Source organism: Brassica oleracea, chromosome C1 (assembly GCF_000695525.1).
Source record: "Brassica oleracea var. oleracea cultivar TO1000 chromosome C1, BOL, whole genome shotgun sequence".
NCBI lineage: Eukaryota > Viridiplantae > Streptophyta > Magnoliopsida > Brassicales > Brassicaceae > Brassica > Brassica oleracea.
The window spans coordinates 22,938,932-22,951,679 of NC_027748.1; the positions used below are offsets into that span (position 1 = coordinate 22,938,932).

The following is a 12,748-nucleotide window of genomic DNA, read 5'->3' on the forward strand; positions in this document are numbered from 1 at the left end:
TATATAATTATAATTTTTGAAAGTCTTGTATTTTTAAATTATTATTCTTTTCGTTATTTATTTTTTAATTTTCAAAAAAAATATTAAACATTACGTTAACTTAATATAGTATTTATATTTTTGTAAATTTATCTTATTTGATATTGATTTATATTTTAGTTTGACATAAACATTTTTTGGTAATGTTAACATTTTAAAAAATAGTAAACTTAAATAATGATTTGTCATACTGCGATTGGTGGTTTTAAATACTACGTGGACGTTCTCAATGGCTTATAGCCTCAACTTTTATATAGTATAGATTTGAAATCCTTATATTTTTAAGATTATTTTTGTTATTTAAGTTTATGTTGATCTTCCAAACATTTATTATTTATAATAAACTGATTCTTTAAGTTTATTTGACAATTTTGTTTAATAAATTTATTATTGATATTTTTTTGAATGAAATAGCTTCCATTTTGAAATCATATTTTGTTAGATTCATATGTAATGAAAAGTGCTTTATATTCATATTGTTTTTATTATTTGAAATTCTTGTATTTTTTAAGATTTGTTTTTGTTAGTTAATTTTATGTTGGTCTTTCAAAAGTTTACTTTATATATCAAATTGATTCCTTTAATAATTTTTCATTTTCACTAAAATTAATAGTAGTTTCCTTTTTATTTTGAAATAAACTTTTTTTGAAAAATCTTGAAATTTTTAAAATAACAATTAAAATGGTAATTTTACATATTTTGGTGCTTTAAAATAATATGTGGATATTCTCAATGATTTATTGCATCAAATTACATATAGTATTTATATTTGTTTAATATTTTCAGCAGTATATAACCTAAATTTTGTAAATCATTTGTTTTAGATTTATATAGTTATAATTGTTTGAAAGTATTGCATTTTTAAATTAACTCTTATATTTTTTTGTTATTTTTATGTTAATTTTCGAAACTTTATTTTATATAGTATAGATTTGTACATGATGTTTTTAATTTTGTAGGTTTAACTTATTTGATAATTATTTAATTTTTATTTTGAAATAAATTTTCGTAATATTAAAATTTTTAGAAATACCCAATTAAAAACGATTTCGTATATTTTTGGTGCTTTAAAATAATATGTGAACATTCTCAATGATTTATAATATCAAGTTATATATAGTAAATGTTATTTTGAATATTTTCAATAGTATATAACCTAAAATTTGAAAATCATCAATTTAAATTTAGATTTATATAGTTATACTTGTTTGAAAGTCTTGTATTTTTAAATTAATTATTCTTTTCGTTATTTATTTTTTAATTTTTGAAAAATATTAAACATTATGTTAACTTAATATAGTATTTATATTTTTGTAAATTTACCTTATTTGATATTTATTTATATTTTAGTTTGAAATAAACATTTTTTTTTGGTAATATTGACATTTTTAAAAATGGTAAACTTAAATAATGATTTGTCATACTACGATTGGTGGTTTTAAATCTTACGTGAACGCCCTCAATGGCTTATAACCTCAACTTGTATATAGTATATATTAGATGACACAGTAATATGGGTTACCCTTACTCTAGATATTGCGAGATTATAGCCTTCAAAATGGAATATTCCTTTTTAAACTATAATACAATGATTTTATTGATGCAATATAATATTTTACGTATATAATAATTAGATATTTAGGGATTTTATGGCCTATTATCAAGGCCCTTAATCACACACATAAGATTGGAATAATTCTAGTATCTAAACTATTAATCCGTATCTATAGAATAGTTTAACAAAAAAGGAATTTGATATGATGGTGAATCACACAGAAATTAATAGTAATGTAAATTTTAGGAAAATTATAAAATGACAGTTTTTTTTTTCAGTGGCATAGGATGGTAATTTTTTATGAAAAGTCAGGTTCAAATCTTATTTGTATTCTTGTTTTAATAGTTTAGACTAGACTTTGATCAACACGTCTGTGCGGGTAATTTTTCATTTTTTTACTTTTGATCCTGAAAAATTATATAAATTTTTGACTTTTTGTTACTAAACTAATGCATTATTTTATATAAATAGCAGAAAATTTTGATGAGATTATTTATAACTCTTTCAGCATATTTTGTCATAATTAAAAATAACCATTAAATTTGTAATTAAAATTGCTTTCATTTTAGTATCTTATATGAAGTAGAAAATTTAAAGTTTTCAAATAGCATATTTTGTATATAGAACTTAAAGTAAATGTTGGCTATATTCTATTATATTTTCTATATAATCATATTTAGATAATATATTGTTGTAATTTTAAAATAAATAAATAGATAATATATATTTGTATATATACACGTTTAATATATATTAACAATTTTATTTTTTGTATAAAAATATTACATAATTTACAAATTTTAATCCTTATAAATGGTCAATGATATTTTAATCTTTTTAAATGGTGAATAGTATTTTATTTATTTATTTAAATGAAAGTATTTTTTAAAATATGTTAATTTACCAATTTAATATAATTTCATATTTAATTCATATATTAATTCTATTTTCAAATATTATAGATAATAATTATAAAATATATAAAAGTACAGTAGCATATAATTTAAGTTTCTTTTTTTTATAATAATTGTTTATTTAAAATTTGATTTATAATAATACTATATTACTAATTACGAAATTATTCAATTTATTAATTTAAATAAATATTTAGTATGAATTTGTTAGATTTTTCTCAAAAGATTTAAAAAAATTAGAAATATTATTTATTCAATAGATTTATGTACATAATCAAATAGATGTAATGAATATATTGGACCTAATATGACATTTAATGGTAGATAAAAGTTGTACTGCTCTTTTAATAGAGAAGACGGTTTAGACTAGATTTTGATCCGCACATCCGTGTGGGTAATTTTTCATTTTATAACATTTGATCTTCAAAAAATATATGATTTTTTTGACTTTTTGTAACTAAACTAAATTAATGCATTATTTTATATAAAAAACTGAAAATTTTGATGAGATTCTTTATAAATTTTCAACAAAATTTTTCATAATTAAAAATAAACATTAAATTTATAATTAAATTTATTTCATTTTAGTATCTTATATGAAGTGGAAAATTTAAAATTTTAAAATTTTAAAATAGCATATTTTGTAAATAGCACTTAAAGTAAATGTTAGTTATATTCTATTAAATTTTGTATATATCATTTTTAGATGATGTATTTTGTAATAAATAGATAATATATAGATATAAAAATTTAACATATATTAAAAACATTTATAAAAATATTACATAATTTACAAATTTTAATCATTTTAAACGGTCAATGATATTTTAATCTTTTTAAATGGTGAAGATTATTTTTTATTTATTTAAGTGAAAGTATGTTTTTGCAAAATATGTTAATTTACCAATTTAATATAATTTCATATTCAATTCATATATTACTTCTATTTAATATAAAATAGATAATAATTATAAAATTTATAAAAGTAGCATCTAAGTTTAGTTTCTTTTGTTTTATAATTATTTTTTATTTAAAATTGATTTATAATAATACTATAGAACTAATTACGAAATTATTCAATTTATAATTTAAAAATATTTAGTAAGACTTGTTAGAATTTTCTCAACATATTTATAATTTAATATCTTTATAATTATTAAAAAAATAGAAATGTTATTTATTCAATAGATTAATGTACATAATAACCAAATAGATGTAATGAATAAAATGGCCCTGTTATGACTTTTACTGGTAGATAAAAATTGTACTTCTCTTTTAATATAGAAGATAATCCGTATCTATAGAAAAGTTTAACAAAAAAGGAATTTGAAATGATGGTTAACGGTAATGTAAATTTTAGGAATATTATAAAACTACAGTTTTTTTTCAGCGGCATAGGATGATAATTTTTTATGAAAAGTCAGGGTCAAATCTTATTTGTATTCTCGTTTTAATAGTTTAGACTAGACTTTGACCAGCACATTTGTGTGGATAATTTTTCATTTTATAACTTTTGATCTTGAAAAGTTATATGAATTTTTGACTTTTTTGTTACTAAACTAATGTATTATTTTATATAAGAAGCAGAAAATTTTGATGAGATTCTTTATAACTCTTTCAGCATATTTTGTCATAATTAAAAATAACCATTAAATATATAATTAAAATTGATTTCATTTTAGTATCTTATATGAAGTAGAAAATTTAAAGTTTTCGAATAGCATATTTTGTAAATAGCACTTAAAGTAAATGTTAGTTATATTCTATTATATTTTGTATATAATCATTTTTAGATAATATATTGTGAGTGTTTGAGTTTTGAGTTATTTTCTCAAGTTAATAAAGAGAGTTATTCTTTATTGTGTGATCATACAATCTTTTGGGCTTATATTCATAGTACCACTTTTGATGTTTACACTAACTATTTTTATCCTCACTTTTAGTGATCACTTTTAGGGAAGGGTAAAAGACATTTATAACCGTAAGGTTAACTAATTTAGATTTAAGGTTTAGAGTTGAAAGATGTGGTAGGATTTTTTGAATGTGAAATTTAGGATTTTAATAAATATATAAATAAATACTTATAAAAGAGAAATTCCATAGGATAGCTTTTTTAAGTTTTTGTCACAAGATAACCCTCAGGGAAGAAAATGACCAAAATAATTTTTATTAAAGAGTAAAATGTATTTTTACCTTAGGGTTAACTAATCTAGATTTAGGGTTTAAAGTTAAGGGGTGGAGTTTTGAGGATAAGATTTCAAATTAAAAAATAATAAGAAATAAATATTAAAAATTTCAACATAAAAAAGGCTATTTTAGTCATTTTTTTTTTTTGGATACTATTTTTGTGACAAAATTTAAGAAAGGCTATTTGAGATAATTGTCCTGTTTAAAAAAAATTATAAACAGTTTCAAACATAATTTTCGATTTTCAAAAGGAAATTTTGAAAAGAAAATTCAAAAAAAAAAGTTCGAATTTGAAAAAGTATAATTCGAAAACATATATTTTTATTTATTGAAATAATTATTTATTTTATATATATAGAGAACAAAAATAGAAGAGTTTTATGCCATTTAATGAAAAATATATGTTTTCGAATTATACTTTTTGAAAATATATTTTTAGTAGTGGTAAAAATGAATAATGGTGACGTCAGCATCAAATTTCTCATCTCAGAACCAAGTTAATGCGGTAGACAAAGGAACCGATTTAATGCGGCATAAAATATCGAATTGATGCTATAAAGAACCGATTTAATGTGGTTAGGTAAATTCAGTCCGGTAGAATATTTGTTAAGAAAAACAACGAACATAATTTTCGATGCAGACGAAAAAAAAAAGGAAAAAGAAAAAGAAAACCCTGAGTCAATCGCCTTCTTTTCTAGTCCACTCTCTTGAAACTGCACAGAAACCACCGTCTCTCTCTCACCACACTGCCTTTTCCAGAGAGAGAGAGAGAGAGAGAGGGAGAGATCCGTCGGTGTGCCAGCCACTGACACTACATCGGATCGTCGCCGGTAAGATGATATGGTTATCCTCCGATCAATTTCTTAGCGAAGGAGCTTCTTTCTACTCCGTTCGAATTCTAACTTGAACCTGTTTACAATCCCAATCCCTTCGATGTTAATCTCTATTTCTTAGTGTTTCACTAGATTTAGTACTGTGGTGCCTCATTATCAATCTGCAGATATACAAAGTGCGGAGTTGCTTTCAGCTTGTTTGTTTTGGGCGTTATGGATCAGGTTGGTGGAAGTTGATAGTCATTGGTTAATCTTTGACGAATCTCTCGGTTGATTGATCGTGCTGATAATGTTGCAGTACGAGAAAGTTGAGAAGATCGGTGAAGGAACCTACGGTGTGGTTTATAAGGCTCGAGACAAAGTGACTAATGAGACTATTGCTTTGAAGAAGATCCGGCTCGAGCAGGAGGATGAAGGTGTACCTAGCACAGCCATTAGAGAGATCTCCCTCTTGAAAGAAATGCAGCACAGCAACATTGTCAAGTAGAATCAAGTTTAATAATAATAAATACCATCATTGAATCTGGTGACCAATGTTTTTGATGGTAGGTTGCAGGATGTAGTGCACAGCGAGAAGCGTTTGTATCTTGTTTTTGAGTATCTTGACTTGGATCTCAAGAAGCACATGGACTCCTCTCCTGATTTCTCCAAGGATCTGCATATGATCAAAGTGAATCCTTGGAAACTTTTAAGGCGTCGTTGTATTTTTAGTATTCATTACTGGCTGTTCCACCTTGTCTTTGCAGACGTATCTTTACCAGATTCTCCGTGGAATCGCGTATTGCCACTCTCACAGGGTTCTCCACCGTGATCTGAAGCCGCAGAATTTGTTGATTGATCGCGGCACAAATTCACTAAAGCTTGCAGATTTTGGACTGGCCAGAGCTTTCGGTATCCCCGTCAGGACATTTACTCATGAGGTGCCAAAAAAAAGAGCTTAATTCTTGTTTATACGTTTCGTTATTAAATCCTTTGGCATTTCGCTTCTTTCCTTATTTTTACTAGAGAAAAAGAGAGTAAAGCACTACATTAAGTATTATCCCACTTCTGCAACTGATAAATGTGACTAAATTTCTCAGTCTTTACTTAAAAGGACATTTTCCTTGTGATTCAAAAATACCACACAAAAATTCTCAGTGCTAGATTTATGTTTCACATCTCTTCTTGGTCTTTCACACAGTATTGTTCCTTGTAGGTGGTTACTCTCTGGTACCGAGCACCTGAGATACTCCTAGGTTCTCATCATTACTCTACACCCGTTGATATTTGGTCTGTGGGATGCATTTTCGCCGAGATGATCACCCAAAAGCCCCTGTTTCCTGGAGACTCCGAGATTGATCAACTCTTCAAGATTTTCAGGTTTCGTAACTATCTTCTTTGATCCATTTTTCTACTTCTATATTTTAAATAACTTCCTTGGCTGCAATGATATCACAAAGGAATCTGAACTCATTTTCAACTTGAAATCTAATTTTCAGAGCGTCGTAGTATTGAAGTGTTAACTGATTATATAAACCTATTGCTACCATGCTTTTCTGTATCTCTTTTCCAGAATCATGGGAACTCCAAACGAAGATACATGGCCCGGTGTAACTTCGCTGCCGGATTACAAATCTGCTTTGCCTAAATGGAAACCAACGGTACTTCAATTTTCTTCATTCCCTTATACATCTCGTTTTCAGTAGACAAAATGTAACAACAGATTGTGATCCATGCCCATGCCTTTTTTCTTCTTATACAACAGGACTTAAAATCTTTTGTCCCGAATCTGGATCCCGAGGGAATAGATCTCCTATCTGTAAGTTCACTGACCATATGCATATATATATTTACACACACATACTGTCTTTAGGACTAGAAACCGCTTGTACAGTTAAACTCGTGAGCTGTTTGACTAAACCAAAACCAAATAAATTGGTTCTGGCTTCTTGTATGTGCCGCAAAAGAAGAAGTCCAAAACCAAGTCTGAAACATGAACAAACTTTAATAACCGGGATTGGTTAAAATCCTAAACCCAAAACGGGAAAAGAGCAAAACCAAACTTTTGGATATTTATCACTAAGATATAATGTGTTTATGGATGATATTATGTCTGTGTAACAGAAAATGCTGTTAATGGATCCCACGAAAAGAATCAACGCAAGAGCTGCCCTGGAGCATGATTACTTCAAGGATCTTGGCGTCATGCCTTAGAAAATGCTTCAGAACAAGGAATCTCCTTCATTCACTATATATATAAATCTTTCAATCCTTGTTAATCCGAAGAAAATGAATCAAAATACATCAGGTGGCTTTTGTTTTGTGCAATCATTTTTTGGGAGTAGTTTTTTCTTCTTCTAAGCGTTTGAGATCATTTTTTGTGTTATATTTTTTTACCCAAGTTCAGTATGCCTTATATATGTTTTTATTTTGTAAAATCTCATACTATCGTAGTGATTGTCATCTGATGATCATTATGTAATGTATCTGATTGTATGTTTTCATCAATTTGAGTATGGATCGCTTGTAGGTTTATCTTAGTTTGAAAATTGCCCTATTGTGAAACGCGGATGGTCTGTAGATACGACGATAAACGGGAACCCAAATTGTGACCAACGCGGATGCTAGATAGTAGATACGAGGTTGTTTCCATTTACAATGCTTAAAATCCAAAATGCTGAGGCAAAGCTGAGAAGGTTGAGACCTCACCAGCTTGACAACATAGGTCTTGACTGGTTCAAACGCAAAAAAAATTGAATTAAAATCATATAATCCGAAATTAAAAAACATAAATCTGACAAAAGTTTCCAGTCCCAAAAGTCGAGTATCCCTTATGCAAGCACTCCTTCTACCTTGCCACAACTCCAGAAAACGCCGAAAACTGATGACTTTCGTTCTTCGCGATCAGATTTAGGGTTTTGTGTTTCCTACCGAATAAGTGAATTGATTACATTATGACTAGGATAAGACCTGCGCCTTGCGCAGGGTTAGGCAATGAAGTTGAGATTTTTTGAACTGGACATGATTCAATATTTTGAACATCCAAAGAAACCGTACATGGGTAATGTTTTTTAAAAAAAACATCCAAACCTTAACATCGCACAGAACCATATCAATGGTCTCACCACCACCACCAGTTGTTTGTTTCCACAATCGAATAACCTTCACCTTGATCGTCCAACTGGTTTTGAACGGTTTCAAATCGACAATAGAAGTAACAGATGACATATTTTGTGAATCGATTGTTTGTTCTTATTGGCAGTGTTGCAATATGATGTGCTCAACCAATGGTGAAAACCGATCTTTTTTTATAGTAATATATTTTAGGTTAAATGAGTCGATGATTAAGAAAAAATCTAATATTGCATTTAGGGTTTGACTGGTTCAAACGCAGCGGTTGTGGTTGCGGCTGCGGGAGTTTGTGGATGCGGGCGGTTGCGGTTTCTAGCGGTTTTAAGAGATTTGTACGACTGGTACTGCGGTTAAAAATTGGTGTGTTTGCGGGTGACTTATGACTGGTTAACTACCAAATGCGGTAATAGTCAAATAATAAATTAACAATATTTAAATTTAATATAATTATAAAAATATCAAAAATCATAAAATTATAATAAATATAAAATTTCTATTTAGAAAGTTATAATTTTAATTTTTGAAAATTTATTGAAATTGTTTTTACTATAAAATTTTATAATATTAATTAAAATATAATAGATATATTTTAATATTTTCATAATTTCAATTTTAAATTTTGTATTAAATATTTTTACTTTTGTATATATATTGTTTTAAAAAAAAAAAAAAATTTTACCCTCCCGCAACCGTCCGCAACCGCAAACGCTAGCTGGAGCCAGCTTTTGAATTTATGAGATTCGGAGCGGTTTGAAGCGGTTTAAAGCGATTTGAGTGATTGTTGCAAACCGCCGACAACCGCTACCAACCGCAAAAGCTGCGTTTGCGGGTGGTAGCGGGAAAACCAGTCGCCCCTACCTGCAATTTGACCCATTCCCTGTTAACCCAATAGGAGTCGACAACTTTCAGAAAGTCGGTCCATTGCCAGAGTCGGTCCTGACATTGTTGGGAGTCCCATTTATTTTTTTTAGAAGTAAAAAACAAAAAAAATATTAAAACTATACCCAAAATATATAAATAAGACAAAATTAGCTTTAAAAATAAAGAGAGTGAAACAAATTATTTACCTTTAAGTACTATATATATTCAAAATTTCTATATTTTTCAAATATATTATGATGAAAACATTAATATTTTACCAAAAAAACCATTAATTTTTATAAATTAATATGTAAGAAACGTGTTTTTTTTTTAAATATCAGAGGCCCTTTTATAGATGGTGCCCTAGACTTTGATAAAAAGATTGGGGGAAATGAAACAATAATATATATTCTATTGATGATTATTGCTATTTTTTGAAATCTTTACATGCACCAGATTGGCATAAAACACGCTAAAATTAATCTCAGATGAATAACAAAATAGCCAATTGCATAAGGTGTGCCTAAATATGATATACTCCTCTGAATGTGGCAAGCCATGAGGACTAAAGAATGTTATTGATGCATTCAAACCTCTAATTTCTAAAAACAAATTTGGTTTTTTCCTCTTGCTATTTGTTTAGAGTTTTGACAGGATCCTACAAAAACATATTTATTAGTATCATAAAATATATAATTAGAGCATTACTAGCGGGCCGGCCCTGGACCAAGCCCAATGAAACATTCGTCTTGGGCCCCCAAAATTTTTGAAAATTTTTATATGTGAATAGACCTCCAATTTGTAAAAAAAAATTTTTTAGGCCCCCAAAATTTTGAACTCTTTACTAAATGGTCTTGGACCTCAAAATTCTCAGCGCCAGCACTAATGCAAAAATTAGAAACAATTATCACATTAGTGATAACGACTTTTAAGCTGACAATTGAAACACGAAGTCTATAGTCAAAACTAGATTAAAAGGCTCGTTTTGTCCATGCATAGTTTTCACTTGTAGAAAAGTGAGATGCATGGTATTTGCTTGTAAAAGAGCCAATTGTTATCATTAAGGTAGATAATCATTTTGAACCCCCACGCTTCCAAATTTTTATTGTAATTGATGTTCTATAAGAAATCATCTCTGATCAATGGTTTTATTTCAAAATTTGTGAACCAGGTTGTGAATTTTTTTTTTTTTTTGGAAAAATCCTATTATCTCTCTATCCCGTTCTCTCTTCTTCTATTAGGGTTTCCGCCGTATAGTATCCGCTGGGAGATTTCGGTTCAATGGGTGTAAACGGTCACAGCGAGTTGGAACGGAGGCGGCAATCTCTGGGATGGCTCGACGAACGACGGCATCATCGTTCGGTGGTTCTCTCTCGTTTAGTCGTCTGGTGTTTTGAGTTTGTTCGTGTTTGGATTCTTCATCCGAGTCTGGTTTCGGCTGAGCAGTCGGAAGCTGCAGGAGCCGTTGTTTCAAGGTTTAAGGGTGCCTTTCTCTCGGTAGCTCGTGGTGCATGGCTCTCGTTTGCGACTAGTCTCGGTTTGTAAGGTCTAAGCTTGACTCGTAGCAAATCTGGCTCTTCGACTTTGTCATGCTACCTTCGGGTTTGTTTTCATTCTGTTTACGACCAGTTGTTTAGTTTCATTATTGCATTCCACTACTTGTTTGCTATGTAATTTCTGTCACAAAATTGAAAATTGGTATAATAATTTAACATTTTACCAAAAAAAAAAAAAAATTTGTGAACCAAATCTTTATTTGCAACTTTTCTTGAATTCCTATCTGCAACAACATTTTAATTTTGTTTTGGAACTTATGATCATGTCCTTATTTCAACTAAAATTTTTCCATAGACCCTCTCTACAAGGGTAAAATTTTATGAGAAGTCTCATTAGAATAGGTTCTCATTAAATCTCTTTGATGCTCATCTCTAGCAGAGATACTTAAACAACAATCTCTTTGATGGGTTTTGGGAGAATGATACAATTCCTCGTGTTTTGATTCTTAAGAAGATGACATTGAAGATAGTGAGAGTAGTTTATGGTTTCATGCAAATTGTGTATAAAGATCTCAATGAACTTTTAACTTTGGGAAAAACATTGATACTGCAAAAATGTGGAAGTCTGAATTATTTAGAGACTCTTTGAAAACATAATTTAACGTTAAGATAGATGAAAAAAATAAGAGAAATTTCAAGAAGTATATGTAAGTGCAAGATGACACCACGATAGAGCGATACAGAAAGTAAATCGAGAGACAAATTACACAAGCAAACCACTATGCTTATTAGAAATCTCTTAAACAATCTATTGCAAGATATGCTTAATTCAGCTTTTACACGTCTAGTGTTAACACGCTAACCGCTTATGTTTCTCTTCCGTCAAGTACTTTAGCCACTTTTTCAGCACGATCCAGAACACTTCCAAGAGCTTTTTTCTCTCTCTCTCTAAGATCTCTCGATACATACGACCCCATAGCTATCTTATATTATTCTCCACGTTCCCAAAACCTAGTCTCCAAGGCATGGACATCTTCCATAACATTAAGTACAATTTTCTTTTTTTTTGAATGCATTTATTCATCTTCCCTTAAGTCATAAAGTTGCTCCTCAAGTTTACTCTTCTTTCCTTTTCTCCAAAATATTATCTTGCTCTCCAAGTCTACACGACTCCAGCTCAGCACCTTGACTCCACATGGTTTCCATCACTCAACACGACATCTGTTTCAGCAACTACGTCAGCGACTATTTCAGAGCAAACATCTTACATCTTCAGTATCCACTTGATGTACATAACCATTGATCCATTGGACGTGAAAAGAGTAGTTTATGTTTTCTTTTGATTGATTAAAGCAGTAATATCAACAGTCATGGACTTTAAAGCAGCAGCAATTATAAACTTTCGTGAAGACATGAATTGGGAAGAACAACTTGCTAGTTTGTAGCTGGTTTTCTGCATAGACCATTTGGTGACTCAAATCCAATGCTAGATTCAAACCCACATTTTTGGTTAGTTTCTGTTTTTGGTTGAAGATAATCTAATTCATTTGCTGCGACTCAAATCCCTAAGATTTTTTCTCGTTTGGATTATACACTCAACCCTCTAAGGATCTCATATACAGCTAAAATAAAGATCATCACAAATCTTTGGATGCAATTGAAATGTCATAAATCGTTTTTGCTCCTTAGTAATGATTCATGGTAAAAATTTGGCTCAAATCCGAAAATAAAAATGAAAATTTTGACAAATTC

General features: G+C 29.1%; 1 protein-coding gene across 3 annotated transcripts; it reads left to right on the plus strand.

The window, feature by feature from the left end:
• Positions 1-5,302: 5,302 nt before the first annotated feature.
• On the plus strand, positions 5,303-8,047 carry LOC106323229 (cyclin-dependent kinase A-1). 3 transcript variants are annotated; one of them, XM_013761379.1, is made up of 9 exons: positions 5,303-5,525; positions 5,696-5,750; positions 5,827-6,011; positions 6,078-6,198; positions 6,275-6,448; positions 6,724-6,887; positions 7,081-7,168; positions 7,273-7,326; positions 7,632-8,047. In XM_013761379.1, exons 2-9 carry the CDS (start codon positions 5,742-5,744, stop codon positions 7,719-7,721), a joined length of 885 nt encoding a protein of 294 aa, XP_013616833.1. In that variant the 5' UTR covers positions 5,303-5,525; positions 5,696-5,741; the 3' UTR covers positions 7,722-8,047. The 3 variants fall into 3 exon arrangements, with proteins under 3 accessions (XP_013616833.1, XP_013616841.1, XP_013616848.1); XM_013761387.1 differs by having other exon boundaries at positions 5,321-5,584; XM_013761394.1 differs by lacking the exons at positions 5,303-5,525; positions 5,696-5,750 and having other exon boundaries at positions 5,818-6,011.
• Positions 8,048-12,748: the final 4,701 nt, after the last annotated feature.